A 15,829-nucleotide genomic window follows, 5' to 3' on the forward strand; every position below is an offset into this window, starting at 1 on the left:
AACTTAAAGACTTTGTGCCTAGTATTTCTCCTGCCTAGAATGATGGGTCTCTGTATCTTTCCTTAGCTGACTCCTTGTAATTCACCAATTCAGGAAAGCCTTCTCCAACTACCCAATATGATTAGCTCCACCTCCCTCATTCTCTATCACCTCACTCTGCTTATTTTCATTAACTTTTCAAACTTTTTATACACTAAGGCCTTCCTCAGCATTAAGAACAGTGTGTCTGTCACATAAGTGCTCAATCAATATTTGTTGATTTAAATGCCTTTTTAAACATAAATTTATCAATAACAACAAATCACTTTAATCATTATAAAAGCCTTACAAGTAGCTTTTAAAAATTATGAAGGCAACAAATATTTAGGAAAGTAAGAACATGGTTAGACATAAATACTGTAATATCTTCAGCAGATAATTCATTACCACTTGAATTTTCACATTTTTCTTTCTGTAAACTAAATATCATACATATACATGTATTATATTTATGCATATATGTATAAACATCCATGATGTATGTGTAGGTATATATATATATATATAACACTTGTGTGTGTATATGTGTGTGTGTGTGTGTGTGTGTATATATATATATATATAAAGCAATGACCCATTGCCATTTTTATAAACACTTGGCTTCGCGTTAGTAAAAATCATTAAAAATATGAGAATTTAAGTTTTAAAGCATATGCAATAATTTGGTGTATAAATTCCCATAAGGAATAAGTGAGAGAGCACAGCCTGAACAATAGCAAACAGAGAATTTTCCTGAACTAAATGTAATTCTTAATTGGGATTATATGATTAATTAATATTTCCATTTTTAAATAAAGGCATTCATTTTAAATAAGGCATAATTTGCAAAAATTATGCAAAGAAATTACATTTTCCTATTTATCATCATAAAAATTGAGATATGTTCCCTAATTGAATTATCTCTTCTAAAACTAAGTTGAAAACTTCAGGCTGGAAGAGAGATAAGACTGTGTATTAGCTGGGCCTAGTGGCACATTGCTGTAGTCTCAGCTACTCAGGAGGCTGAAGTAGAAGGATGGCTTGAGCCCTGGAGGTCAAGGCTGCAGTGTGCTGTGATGGTGCCACTGCACTCCATCCTAGGGGACAGAGACCCTGACTCAAAACAAAGGACTGTGGGTACTACCTGACCCACAGGAGATGTTGCATGTTTGATAAATAAGTAATGAATTAATTTTTCTGATCCCATTCTTGAACCAGTCTTGGACCACTATGACTTCATCCAAACTGTATTATCAGACTTCAGTAGCCTCTATATTGTCAAATACGTTATAAAATTGTCATATCTGCATTTTACTTGAGCTTTATAAGCAGCATTTGACAGAGCTGATCACCCTTTCTGCTTTTCATTTGAATTCCAGGTCATCATGTTCTTCTAGTTTTCTTCCTAATTCTCAATTTTCTTTGTGTTTTTCCTTCTCACCTTCCCTGCCTTTACACTTTGAAGTGCGTCAATAACTCATGTCTTGAACATCTCTATCTATACTCATTCCCTTGATGATCTCATCTCTCCTCATGAGTTTAAATACCATCTAAATGGTGGTGGGTCCTAATTTCATGTTCAGGATTGGCCTCCATATATTAACTGCCTTGTATCTAATGACATACTTGACACATTCATTTGGATATCTAAGCTAAATCTCAATTTTAATATGTCTCACACTGAGCCCCAGCTTTCTCTACCTAAAGCTGATCTATCCATATTCTTCCCCATCTTAGAAAAAATAACAACTACAATGCTTCCAAGTTCCAATGGCGCAAACTGTACAGCTATACCCCATATGCAAAATCTATCTGCACTGCCTCCAAAATGAAATAAAATCCCAAAGACATTCCCCATGATAGTGCAATTAATAATGATTGCTGGGCAGAAACTGGACAATTTCCTGTTCTATTTCTCATGTAAAAGTTCTCATTTTCTGTTTTTAAGGAGGGAGGGAGGAGATTGCGTTTTGAGAGGGAAGGCAGACTAGGTGAGGAAACAGCAGGCGTTATCTATCCCAGGAAGGGAGGAGACAGAGGTTGGGTTCCACCTCCTCTAATCTCTTGAAATTGTGTGGGTAAAATGTGATTTCTGGAATCTCTGCAACCATTCCAGAAGTCCTTGCAAGTTGAAGGATCCAGAATCTTCTCCACTGATATTCAAACCAGAGTGGAAACTGCCATCAGTTTTCAAAACACGACAGCCAAGGCTTGGATGGATTTAGATCTTGCGTCAAATGCAGGAAATCCCAGCCTACTGGCTGCCTGGCCAGCCAAGTCAATTTCATTCATCTTGCAACAAGGCCTCCTTGAATTTTTCAAGATTAATTTTATGATCACATAGGGAGTTATATTCATACTCTTTCCATTTCTTACTAACTTCATGGCTGCCACCCCACTCCTAGCCACCATCAACTGTTGTACGATTACTGCAATTGCCTTGTCTTCCTGTTCACAGCTGTGCTCCTCCCACCACCTAAAGTCCTCTTCGCACTGCCTAAAGTATGTTCTCAAAAAAGCCAGAATGATCCTGAGTAAATGTAAGTAAGACCATGCTATTCATATGTCGAAATGCCTCAAATGGCTTCTTATCACTTAACTAATAGAAAGTCTTTACGATGATCTGCATCCTTCCCCAGTTAAATTTGTAACCTCGTCTCCTACCACACTTCTCATGCTCCCTCTGTCTGCCACATGGGCACCCTGGCTGTTTGGAGACTCACATCAATTCCATGCAAGGAAGAATGTTCTGTTTACTACTAGGACCCTAGATAGTGCCTGGCATTTAGTAAACTCCCAATACATGCTGAATAAAGGAATGAGTAAAAGTACAATTCCAAAATTTTGTGGTGTATCTCAGGCTCTGGATGTTCCATTCTCCTATTGCAACTACTTTTCTTCTCTTGTCTTTCTAAGCCCCTAGATATGTTGCTAACATTTAAGGGAGAATAGAACTGGGTTGTAATGTCACTTTTCTTTCTATAGGTATTGCCATCTATGGTGCAATTTTCAAAAAGAAAAATACATTCATTTTAAAGGTCGAAGTCTTAAAAATATTCAAATTAAGGTTTTGTAAACTTTAAAATTCTGTAGAAAATGACACTTAAAACAACTTTATTGTATCTCAATAATACTATTAAAGCAAAAACCCCTTAGGAAAATTAAATAAGCTATTTTAAATTCAGAATAAGGGAACTTTAGTAATTTTAAGTAATAATGATATTCTTTAAATAAACAGAAATTTCATATACCTTTAGGTATGTGTAGATACTATATGTCACAGAGATAAAAATATTTAATTTTTGAAAATGACCAGTCGAGCAGCAGTATAAAGAGAGAAAACTATTATTTTAGGAATCAAGAATTGCAATAACCTTAATTGCCATTAAACACTAATTGCAATAAAATATTCATTGCAATGAATTCCTGGCACTTGTACCAAGATTAGGAAACAAGCTACGGGTAAATAAGTTATAAGGCCATCATTTCTTTATCTACATTTATTCTGGACATATACCGCTGATAGCAAATAATGTTAGAAAATATGAATTTATAAGAGTAAATGAAGCAATTCACAAGCTAAAGATCACTTTTGCATATTCCAGATTAGCATCAACCTGTTCAACAAACTAGGTTGTCCCATGTCCAGTTTCTGGAGTTATCTTCTGTACTGAAGCACAGAAGGAAAAAAAAAAACATAATTTCTAATTTTAAGCATGGCCTTAGAAAGAACATAAGCAACCAACTGAAACCAAGACATTGTTTGCATCAACATACACCCAGGACTGAAAGTACCACCGGTTATTTGGCCCCTGGGTTCCGGTTGCCTAGCGAAAGGAGAGGTATTCAGATGTGTTTTGTCTTACAGTTAGAAAAGAGTCATGAGAAGGTTCTGCCCATAGCCTCTCCAATACATGAGGGGAGAGGAGGCATGCATAGCAATCAACCCCCCAGTACAGTGTCTGCCAACACTTCTCATAAAAACAGGGAAACAGTAATAACAGCAAGAAACAGTTTACATAGTTGACCTATGTGTCCTTTTTAGGTCAGGTGCCCTCCCTGGTTGCTGAAGTACATTCTACACTTAGGCACACTTTGTACAGTAGCAAACTATTTGAATTTTATCTATAATGTTTTAGAGACTCTATGTTAAAAATATGTAACATGGGGTAAATACTCATTAATCAGTTTTATTATTTAAATTCCACAACATTTCAATACCTTTACTAATAGTTTAGTAGCTTTATGTTATAGCACAATTTTTAGCAGCTCATGAAAATCTGAAAAACTAGAGAAAAAATCCCAAATTATTTGAAGCATTTATATCTTGTTCTCAAGTGTTTCCAATTTGCCACATCGATATCTCTGGTTTTGGTGATATCCTATCTTCCAGAACTTTTATTATTTTAATTTCTCCGTCTTACCTGTCCTCCATATTTGTTTCATATAATCTTACCTATTCATCCATCTATCCCCTCATTCAAAAAGTATTTATTGAGCATTCAACAATACTCAATCAACAAATGTTTACTGAGTAGCCCTTCTATTCACCAAGCTCAGTTATAAAGATAAATAAGGTATGATACTTACCCTTCTAGCAATTCAGTCTTAGAAAGGAAAACAAATACGATATTTCACTGCAAAATAAATAGGCTTTAATACTATAAATAGGCTTAAATAAGTAGGAATGCAGCAGTGGAATGGCGAGAGCAGAGGGAGCTTTATAGGAAAGACAAGGTTTAAGCTGAGTTTTAAGGGAAAAGTAAGAGTTTGTGGCCAGGCGCGGTGGCTCACACCTGTCCAGCACTTTGGGAGGCTGAGGCAGGTGGATCACCTGAGGTCAGGAGTTCGAGACCAGCCTAGCCAACGCAGTGAAACCCCATCTTTACCAAAAATACAAAGATTAGCTGGGCAAAGTGACACATGCCTGCTACTCAGGAAGCTGAGGCAGGAGAATCTCTTGAGCCTGGGAGGCAGACATTGCAGTGAGCCAAGACAGTACCATTGCACTCCAGCCTAGCACGAGGGCATGAGGAGTTATGCCCATCTTCAAGAACATTGAGTAACTGAATGTGAGCACAGGTTCAAATAAACACAACGGAGTTGACCACTGTGGGGCAGACTGGACAACATGCTTCCCTTTATAAGCTAATCATGGTGGGCTTTAAATTGTGAGCAGCCAGAAGTCAACAGAACTTTTGCGCAACTAAGCAACCAGCACAGATTGGTTTGAGGGAAAAGTCACCTTTACTAATGGTGAGGAGAGTGAGCTAAATTAGAAATAAAGTAGGTACAAAGACTGGCATGGTGGCTCACATCTGTAATGCCAGCACTGTGGGAGACCAAGGAGACCTGCAGTTTGAGACCAGCCTGCCCAACATGGTGAAACTCCATCTCTATTAAAAATATAAAAATTAGCTGGGAATGGTGGTGCGTGCCTGTAATCTTAGGTACTTGGGAGGCTAAGGCAGGAGAATCGCTTAAACTTTGGAGGTGGAGGTTGCACTGAGCTGAGATTGTGCCACTGCCCTTCAGCCTTGCTGGCAGAGTGAGATTCCATCTCAAAAAAAAAAAAAAAATAGGAACAGATTGGTATAGTCTGCTAGGTGGGAAGCTATGGTACCAATGTAGGTATAAAAAGAGCAAAGAAGGCCGGGCGCGGTGGCTCACGCCTGTAATCCCAGCACTTTGGGAGGCCAAGGCGGGCGGATCACAAGGTCAGGAGATCAAGACCATCCTGGCTAACGCGGTGAAACCCCGTCTCTACTAAAAAAAATACAAAAATTAGCCGGGTGTGGTGGCGGGCGCCTGCAGTCCCACCTACTAGGGAGGCTGAGGCAGGAGAATGGCGCAAACCCGGGACGTGGAGCTTGCAGTGAGCCGAGATCGTGCCACTGCACTCCAGCCTGGGTGACAGAGCGAGACTCCGTCTCTAAAAAAAAAAAAAGAGCAAAGATTAGAATGAAATAGAACAGAGGGATTCAAAAGACATTTGAGACAGAATCTACACAATTTGGCAAGTAATGGTGTATTGATGTTTGTGTATGTATGATATATGGAAATGTGTGGTAAAAAGTTAAGGATGTGCCCAATTTTCTGGATTTTTTTTTTGTATGTTTCTTAGAAAGTACTGAGAAGATGTTAGTGATATTCATCAACAACAAAGAGGTTGGCAGGTGAGGTTGGAGGAAAAGGATAAGGCAGTTTTTTTTTTTTTGACACTTGCAGTGTGCAGTATTACATTGTGGAGTAATATTACATGGAGATGGTCCAGTGGGCAGTAGGAAATATAAAAATGAAGCTCAAATGAAGCTCAAAGACAGGGCTGTCAGCTGGAGATACAGAATATGGAGCCACAAATATAGGATATTTAAAGTCAAAGGAGTAGAGAAGTCCCTCCAGAAAGGGAAAAAGACAGAAGTGAAAACTTGGGAAACAAATTTTTCAGAGATGTGTGGGAAACAAGAGCATGGGAATATGGAAGAACCAAGCAATGGGATCTTAAAACTCATAAGGCAAACGCTTGAAGAAAGCAAAGCTATTCCACAGTAGCACATGTCTTATCTCACTACAACCTATCAGGTTTGTTTCCTTTTTTTTTTTTTAATAGACTTAAAGCGTATAAGTGTGGTTTTGTTACATTGATATATTGTGTAGTGATGAAGTCTGGACTTTTAGTGTAACTACCACCCAAATAATGTACAATATACGCATTACATAATTACATATATTACATAATGTAATATACACATTACATAATTTCTCATCTCTTGCCACCCTTCCCACCTTTCCAAGTTTCCTGTGTTTATCAGTCCACTTCCTATGTCCATGTGCACATAGTATTTAAGCTCCCGCATGTAAGTGAGAACATAGGAGATTTGACTTTCTGTTTCTGAGTTATTTCTCTTAAGATAAGGATCTCCAGTCCCATTCACATTGCTGCGAAAGACATGACTTCATTCTTTTTTATGGCCGAGCCATATTGCATGATTTATGAATTAAAGACTTACATGTAAGACCTGAAACTATAAAAATTGTACAAGAAAACCCAGGGAAAACTCTAGACATTGGCCCAGGCAAAGAATTTATGGCAAAGACCTCAAAAGCAAATGCAACTAACACAAAAACAGACCAATGGTGCTTAAACTAAAAAGCTTCTGCACAGCAAGAAATAATCACAGAGTAAACAGACAACCTATAGAATGGAAGAGAATATTTGTAAACTGCGCATCTGACAAAGGACTAGCATCTGGAATCTACAAGGAACTCAACTCAGTGAGAAAAAAAACAACCCCACTAACAAGTGTGCAAAGGACATGTACAGATATTTTTCAAATAAAAAAACACATAAAAATGGCCAATAAACATATAAGGTTTATATTCTTTCATTTATTTTGCCAATGAGAAGAACAACGCCTTGAATGGTTGCTGACTATCAGGGTTCATGTGCCAATAAGCAGAAGCAAAATGTGAACCTGCTGAAATCTAGATCCAAAGCCAATATTTTTTCCTCCAAAACCTACTGCCACTTCAACAACAGTATCACTGAATGACCTAAAAGTTCCAGTTTCTCCATTTACCCCAAATTAAATGTAGGTAATCTCCATCCTTAGGATTACTGGTTTCTATCACCAATAACTTATTTCTCCCCTTCCTGACTCTGCCACAAGGTCTGTGCTTTCATCAACTAATCTGCTTCCATGAACTTACTCTGCTTCCAGTTCCCCACAACCAGCCTGCCAATTCCTGCCACCCTGCATTTTTCTCTTCCTCTTTGTCTAATTGACGTATACCCCCAACTCTTTCCTACGATTCATGTTTCTGACCACCTTCAGAAACAATATGTACCTCATCTCACCCACTGATTAGCTCTCAAAATTAGAAATGTTCCATTTGTTCTGTGCTCCTCTGGCATTACTCACAGACATGAACAAAGAATTCTTGTGTCCTTGCTTTTGAGCAAATTTTCAAATGAGTCTATTTCTTTATTCTCAACGCCAATGAGCTCTTTAAAAGAAAATAAGGCTTTCCAGACTCAAGTTTTTTGTGTTTGTTTTAAGGCAGTGTCTCGCTCTGTCACCCAGGCTGGAGTGCAGTGGCGTGATCTCAGCTCACTAAAACCTTCCCCTCCCAGGTTCAAGCGATTCTGGTGCCTCAACCTCGCCAGTAGCTGGAATTACCGGCACATGCCACCATGCTTGGCTAATTTCTTGTATTTTTAGTAGAGACGGGGTTTCACCATGTTGGCCAGGCTGGTCTGGAACTCCTGACCTCAAGTGATCCTCCCACCTCTGCCTCCCAGTGTTGGAATTACAGATGTGAACCACTGCGCCCAGCCCAGACTCAATTTTTAACCCTAAAAGTTAAATGAGTAAAAGAATACGGGTAGAAAGGTAATATTAATAATGTCTGGATATAGCCTGGCTCCCATAGGTTTAAGGACAAAGAGTTAACTAAAATATGCACCAGTAGGTAACTGGTTATTCAAACATTTAACACGAAATGACAGACACATAGGGTATAAGGGGCCAAAATCAGCAGTACTTACCATAGGACACTGCAGATTTTACAGAAAATAGCTCTTTAGCCAGTTTAAAGGTTTTCTCAGAATAAATACATTTTAAATAACGATTTGAATAAATTGGATTTTTATAAGAATGATCTACATCTCATTTACATTGTTTTAAAATGCCTAAATCAACAGTATTTTAAATAAAATAGTATTTTAGACTTCACCTTAAATGTGTACTCTAGAAAATGTGTATTACAGTTGGGCAATGCACTTCTCTGCAGCCCAGTTAATGGCCAAGACACAGTTCCAGTGCTAATAGTATCTAAGGGCAACACAACATAAACCCTGGCTGGTTTCTGAATCTACATTTCAAGGATAGACTGAAACCAGTGAAACTAAAAAGAAACTCATATAAACATCCCAGACCAGACATCATACAATAGGCAGTTATTATTATTTTTTTTTTGGAAGCCAGACATGAAAACTAATCACAGAACTGTTCTTTCATGATTTCCATACTACTTAAAACATACACACATATTCTGAGATTTCATTTTGTGGGTTGGAACTCCCAAGTCTTCCTTATTTTAAGTAAAAAGCAACTGAATACGTATTCACATGGAATAAGCATACAGTAGCCTAGTTGGAAGGGCTCCAGAACTGGCTACTCTCTTTGAAGTCTCACAGATGAAGAAGTGATAGAATTTTTCACTTTAGACAAACACTATACAAGAAGCAGAAATATGAGACATTACAGATGTCATATCCTGCACAGTATTTTGAGAAGAGCTAACAATTTCCTTAGATATTATATTTAAACTATATAAGGAAACATAAAATTAGTTATATATGTCTTCGTAACATTTAGTGAGATCTTGAAGTATGTTTGATAATGAGCTAAACTTTGTCCAGGTTATCTCCCTTTATCTTCACAATAATCCTTTGAGGTGAGTATATAATACTAGACACCAGGAAACTGAAGTAGAGAGAAATTAGCAAGTGCCCAATGTCACACAGCTAGTGGGTGTCAGTGCCAGAAGTTTAACCCAGACAGCCTCATTCCTGAGTCTCAATTCTTAATCCCTGATTAGTTCTCTTGAGTGCCACCTACTTTCTTTAGGGTAAAATAATTTTTCTGGTAAAAGTTAAAATAGTGTAATGCCATACTTTATAATGGGCAATACAAACTTAGAACTTCCATGCTTTGTGAAAATTATCTAAATAAAGAATATCCACCAAAACTAAGGTAAATGCAGAAAAAAATTAGAATGTATGAAAATTAACTGCAATGAAAATGCCATTTCCAATGTTTGTTAAATAAGTTTTGCCATCACCAATAACTATTTATTATCAGGCTTTGCTAGTGCATTCCTCATTCATGGAAGGAATATAATAGATTTTTGAAAAGTTTTCTAAATGTTTAGGGTATGAAATGGCAGTATACTCATGAGTTACATGCTAGTAGTCTTAAAGAAGTAATTTTGTCCCATAAAGTTGCAAATTTACTCAGAGTAAATATAAGGTTGTTAAGGATAAGCTGAATATTTTAAATTAATCCTTTGCCAAGGCTTATTTTCATGCTTCAAGTTCACGAATAATAAATCCAAGGGGAGAAAAAAGCCATTGCCAAAGCACTCTTTAACACAAAGCAACCATAAAAACGTATCCTTTACAATGTCATTTACATGTTTATAAGAAACAAAGACCCACCAGGAACAATATATTTCAGCAATCCAGAAAGTTTCTTCCAATTATTAGTCTGAATTTTTCAGATCCACCATTCATAAAAAGGTTCTACAGGAATTAGGAAGTAAATTTTCAGCTAAGTCAATTAACAGCAAATATATCACCTGTTTTGCATTTTCACTATATTAACCTTCCTGGTAAGAGTAAAATTTACAGCACTTACTAGGAACATTGCATCTAAAGGCATTTAGTCCTACACTGAAATGTCAAGAGCTCTTAGAAACAAAAGGAACATTAATAGACGAATATGCAGAGGAAAATACCCTCAGAGAAAATCTTTTTTTAACTTCATATAAAACAAATGATTAAAGAACAGCATGAGGACTGCTGACTGAAAGCATGAATAAACATTTCTTTTGTACATACCACTTGAAAAATGTCCTTACCATATACTCCATATTAGAGGCTGTTGGATACACCTGACTTCGTAATTTATTATGAAGGTCCAAAATACTCTGCATGTCATTGTCTGTGATGGCCCTTTTCCCTCGTTGTTTGGCTGTCCACCACTCACCATCCTCATCCATGTACTTTTCCAAAAGTTTCTCCAATAAAGTGGCATTAGGAACCACCATGGCTGGAATTGCTCTAGCCATGAACAGCACTGTGGTTACTCTGAGCCACTCCCGCGCGGTACACTTCATAATGAATGACCTCAGGATTTCCCCAGGAAAATCTCCAAGACAGGCTCTTCCACTCCTTTTGGCTATAACGACATGTCATGTGATTAAGATGAAAATTCCAGCAGATATGAATTTTCTAATAACACGAGCAAAACAATAGTTACAAAGGAAGTGTGCCAGTTTGATTTGTCTATTTAACAGCAGAAAATGGACACTCACATTTTGAAATAACTTATCTCCAACCCATTTTTTTTCTTCCAGAGGACTTTTCACAAATAAGTTTCCACAAAATAGACTGTATTATCAATACTCCTGAGGCCAAAAGTAAATGGCAAAAGTAGCCTAGAAGAGTCAAAGCTTGAAAATACTATGTGAATTGCAAGACTTTAAGTGGCTATACATTACATATATCCTGCAAAGGATGTTATATCTACCTAGAACGTTTGATTTCAATCTAGAGGTTCATGTCTCTCTATGAAGAGAGTTAATATTGTTAATATTTTATTTGGTATTATTTTATTCCAGTGGCCCATCTCTGTTTCACACTCAGAATGTCCACAGCATTCTAAAATTGAGAGTGAATGTTTCAAAGAAATACAAAAGGCTATTCATATATGCATCCATGGCTACATCTAGGGGGCCCCGTGAACTACTGCAAATGAATGGTTTGGGTCCCTGGGGTAAGTCTCTTCTTATTCAGGCTCAGGTCAAGAACTCAATCTTTATTTCCTGGAAAGTCTGTGACTAATCTGTGGCCTGCACCCGAAGAAGCCAGCAGCTCCCCGGCAACTTGAGAGCTTTTCCTCTCAAGTGTGAAGGCACACACTGTTCTTTCTCTGAACTCAAATGGAAAGCGCGCGACAGAGAAAGTAGGTGAAACCAACAAAGTCACTTACAAGAACTAGAGCTCCCGCTAATCTCTATCGTCGCTGCTTTCTGAGTAGCCCACCCACCCATCGTGCCCAACCACTCTGTACAGTTGGCTTTTTTTTTTAAAAGTACAGTTTAAGAAGGCAAAGGGAGATAGGAAAGGGTGGCAGCTTGACGACCCAGCGATGCATTTTAGAATGGCCCTTACCTCTCCAGTGTGAAGTTTCCTGGGAGAGGTGGGCCAAACCGGACGGCCGGCGTCTGCAGCCGCCCAGAGCCTTCACAAGGGACCGCAGACGGAGAGCCCCGCTAGGGAAGGGCCTGAGCACCGCGCGTCCGGGGGCGACGTGGGCGCTGACTGCAGGAATACGCGAGCCTCCGCCTCTGCGGATCCCTGAACCTGGAAGAAGTGGCAGGCAAAGCGTCCAAAATCAGACCTGCAGTTGGGGTGGGAAGGGAGCTGCTTCGTTAGTTTGCCAGGGTGGGCGCCCCAGCGTCTCTGAGCATTATCTGCAGGAGCGAGGGGCGGGGACACGAGCCAGGCTCGGCGGCGGAGGCTGGCGGCGACCTCTTGCTCTTGCTCTGTACAGCCGGTGCGCGCAGAACCAGGCGCCGAGCGCTTCCGTCGCTCCCTCGCGCTCGCGAGCATTTATTGCGGCCCCAGCGCGGGCACGTGACTTGAGCGCCCCTCCTCGCCCACCCCCACCTCCAACCAGCCCTGGCCAGAGGCCCGCCAGATCCGGGAGAAGCAGCCCGCCCTTGCTTCTCCGGAACGCAGCGAAGCCAGGGCGCTCGGCCTTTGTGGGCGTGCCTTGGGCTCCCGAGACCCAAGCCGGGAAGGTCTGGCCCCTGGTGGGAGATGTGTGCGAGGAAGGCCCCAACCCCCCTCAATCCTCCAGCTCTCCTGCATTAAAAGATCCTCCTCCCAATCAGTTCCTTTCTGCTGAGATGCTGAAACGCCTTTAAGGGTCCTTACAGACGAGGGGACTGCCCCAGAGAGCATGGAGTGGGTGGGGGATGGGGTTAACACCTTCAATCTTGAAGACACAAAAGAGGAAATAGGGGACGAAATGGAGAAAGATTTTTCCTTTTATTTTTCCCAGGGGTCCGCATCCTTGATGAGGACCAGGTGGGGAAGATGTTCAATAGAATTTGGGGTCAATATGTGACTCAGAATGGCCTGACAGTTGAGACCCCCTCTTTATTCATAAAATATGAGGCATTGTCTTCTCAAGGTGGCCATAGCACTTCTTTTTATGATGATGTATACATTTAAGGAGTTGATATAAAGGGTTCCATTAATTAATTTATCAGGGATTGTTGACAGGAATTGAAACACCAGCGCTAGAATAGGTAGTGAAAGGAGAGGCCGTTCCTCTGTTCATGTTGTAATCTGGGGTAAGAAAATTACTAATTTTAAATTCACAACAGCTTACCCTACCGAGTGTGGGGCTTTTTATTTTTATTTTTAATTATTTAATCCATCTATGTTTGCTTCCCTAATGTGGTGAATCATAGTCTCAATTTTCCTTCTTTCTAAATGCTAGAGTATCTAGCATATGATCAAATAAAGTACAACATTATGGTAGTAACTCAAATCATCCCAAGCTGTTGCCTGTCTCTTTCCACCATTCAACTACACCATATCTATCAAACCTAAAAACTCAACTCTAAGCCTCAGCTGAAGGTGAGACCTTGCTTCCTGTCACAAAGAAAAGGGAAGCATCACTTATTCGAAAGGTGCAGAAGGTGAAAAGTTTTGATGCACGTAAGACTTTTATAGAAGTGTAATTTTGCAATTTTATAGCAGTTTTAAGTACAAAAAAGTTCTTAACTTTGTATTTTTCAAATAACTATTCATAATTTCCATGCACAGGGTTGAGAAAACTGGCTTTCCCTCCTAGAAACTGATAGAAAACCTCCAAAGTTTATGGTAAAAGAACTATCGTTTGTTACAGCAGATGAAGACTATGTTTTTATACTGCAATGTTCATGTGGCATTGAAAAGTATACTGAATATTGAATAAAGAGCCGTTGAAAGTAATAATATTACTTGAAACATTTGCAAAGAGAATTCAAATTAGGAAGAAGGGAATTAAAATGATAGGGAAGTGAAGTTAAATGAATTTGTAACTCTTGAATATTTCAGTTATAAACATTCTTACACAATGTATGAATCCAACACCTAAAGGCTTACATTAAAGAAAATAAAAATTGTTTTAAGTCTTTAATTCCAAATCTTTCTCTAAACAAGGAAAAAACATCCTTTGACTCAGCATTTCTTTTGGCTTCCAATTTGGGTACTGCAGGTGATTTAAACATTCATCATGTTAGCATTTCAATAATACATCTTGTCATTCCTGATTGAGTATATATGTCGGAAATGCCATTTTGAACAGTAAAATCAAACACAATATTCTTGAATACTCAAAGATGATACTGTTCACATTTTTTATTTGTTGTTGAGAAATCTGTGTGTAGACATAAGAAAATATCTTCTTCACACAGAATTCACGTAAAAGTGGCACTTTGGTTTGTGGCTAAGGCTGTTACTTGTAAAGCCCTGGTTGTTTTTAGCATTACTACTTTCTTGTGGCAAACACTGGTGGTTGCCTACCAACAACCAGCCTTCCACCCCTTTCTTCCTTCAAAGCCCATAGCCTCCAATTTATAGGGGATATCCACCCTCTCACACGCTGTCAAACTGGCATCTTCAGGAGGCGAATGTTGATCAGTCAAAGCCAGTCATCACAATCTATCCCTGCCACCAGTGACTGATTTAGCATGGGCATGTCATGCAACCCTAGCTGTTGAAAGGAAGACTTGGGGATAAGGAGGAGGGTTGGCAAGGATTTTCTTCTGTGATAAAAAGAGATGCAAAAAGAGAAAATGTCTCCTTAGGTACCAGAGTGTAAGTCTGTGAAACTGAAAGATGGCAGCTCTTACTTTGCAAAGAAGACAGACAAGCCTGAGGGCAGAAACCCATTACCCTGGCCAAACAAAAAGACCAACTGGGCCTGACTCTCCCTGCCGTTGACCAATCACTGCAACACCTATCTTCCATTTTTCTTGCTAAAATAAATAATAAATGTTTACATCACAGTGATTAGGGTATTCAGTTACGTGCATCACAAAGCATTCTAACAGATACATTTCTACAAAGAAGATACATTTTTCTGTCAATATCATATTTTTTTCATGTGGCTATTATTGTCTGCTTATGTGCATAGTTATCTTTAAATCTATTCTTACGTGTTTTCCTATCCCTGAATTTGCAAAAGTGGGTATATATAGACATTTTGTTCACTGTATAATTTCATGACTCCATGTCTGTTCTATCACCACTTTTTTGGTAAGTACATCCTCTATTGGGGAGGTGTAAGAATCGAATTCCTGTTGTGTTAGGAGGTAGAATCAGTGTAGGGCAATGTTTTAAAACTTGTAATTTAAATTAAGCTGCCTAAATTAGATTCATGAAGTGCCACTAGTCATTGGAATTTGTGCAGCCCTGAATCCTTTCTCTTTAAATAATAGTAGCTATCTCATCTGTTACTTTTGTATTAAGATGAGTTAATGCATGAAAGCGTTTAAAACATAATAGTAAGTAGAAAGTACTCAAATAGGGTAAATGTTAAGTCCAGAAAAGGGCCTTAGAAGACCCAAATATGGAATCAAGGTTGTGGAGTGTCCCATCTCAGGAAGGAATGCTGCAAAATTGATTTGCATCCTTCCTGCCTCTGGCCAGACCTCCAGATGGTCCATTACTCAAGATAACCATCACAACCACAGATGCTGACCTGCATCCGGTACCCCTCACAAGGTTTGCCCAACCTAGCCTGCATAACTTCTTACACATGATGTCAATTCTCTTGCTCTGCCTAATTAAAAAAATCCACACCAGCTTTTTCAGGGAGTCAGCTGGAGGATTCTTTTGCTTCTGCTGTCTCCCTTATACTCAAGCACAAGCCCCAAATAAAAGCCTTGTCTGGGAAATCTGTTTGGCCCGTGTTAACTTTCATTACATTGGAAGCCAAAGAGTCTGTGGTCTATAAAAATTCCA

General features: G+C 39.1%; 1 protein-coding gene across 1 annotated transcript in view; it reads right to left on the reverse strand.

The window, feature by feature from the left end:
• Positions 1-12,393, reverse strand: part of CRISPLD1 (cysteine rich secretory protein LCCL domain containing 1) — a 50,469-nt gene extending 38,076 nt beyond the window's left edge. The window contains exons 1-2 of the mRNA XM_003269456.3: positions 11,978-12,393; positions 10,663-10,982 (exon numbers count right to left, since the gene is read on the reverse strand). Coding sequence (XP_003269504.2) covers positions 10,663-10,920 — 258 coding nt within the window. The 5' untranslated portion in view covers positions 10,921-10,982; positions 11,978-12,393. The remainder of the gene's footprint in view (positions 1-10,662; positions 10,983-11,977) is intronic.
• Between the last annotated feature and the right edge of the window lie 3,436 nt (positions 12,394-15,829).

Source organism: Nomascus leucogenys, chromosome 16 (assembly GCF_006542625.1).
Source record: "Nomascus leucogenys isolate Asia chromosome 16, Asia_NLE_v1, whole genome shotgun sequence".
Lineage (NCBI taxonomy): Eukaryota > Metazoa > Chordata > Mammalia > Primates > Hylobatidae > Nomascus > Nomascus leucogenys.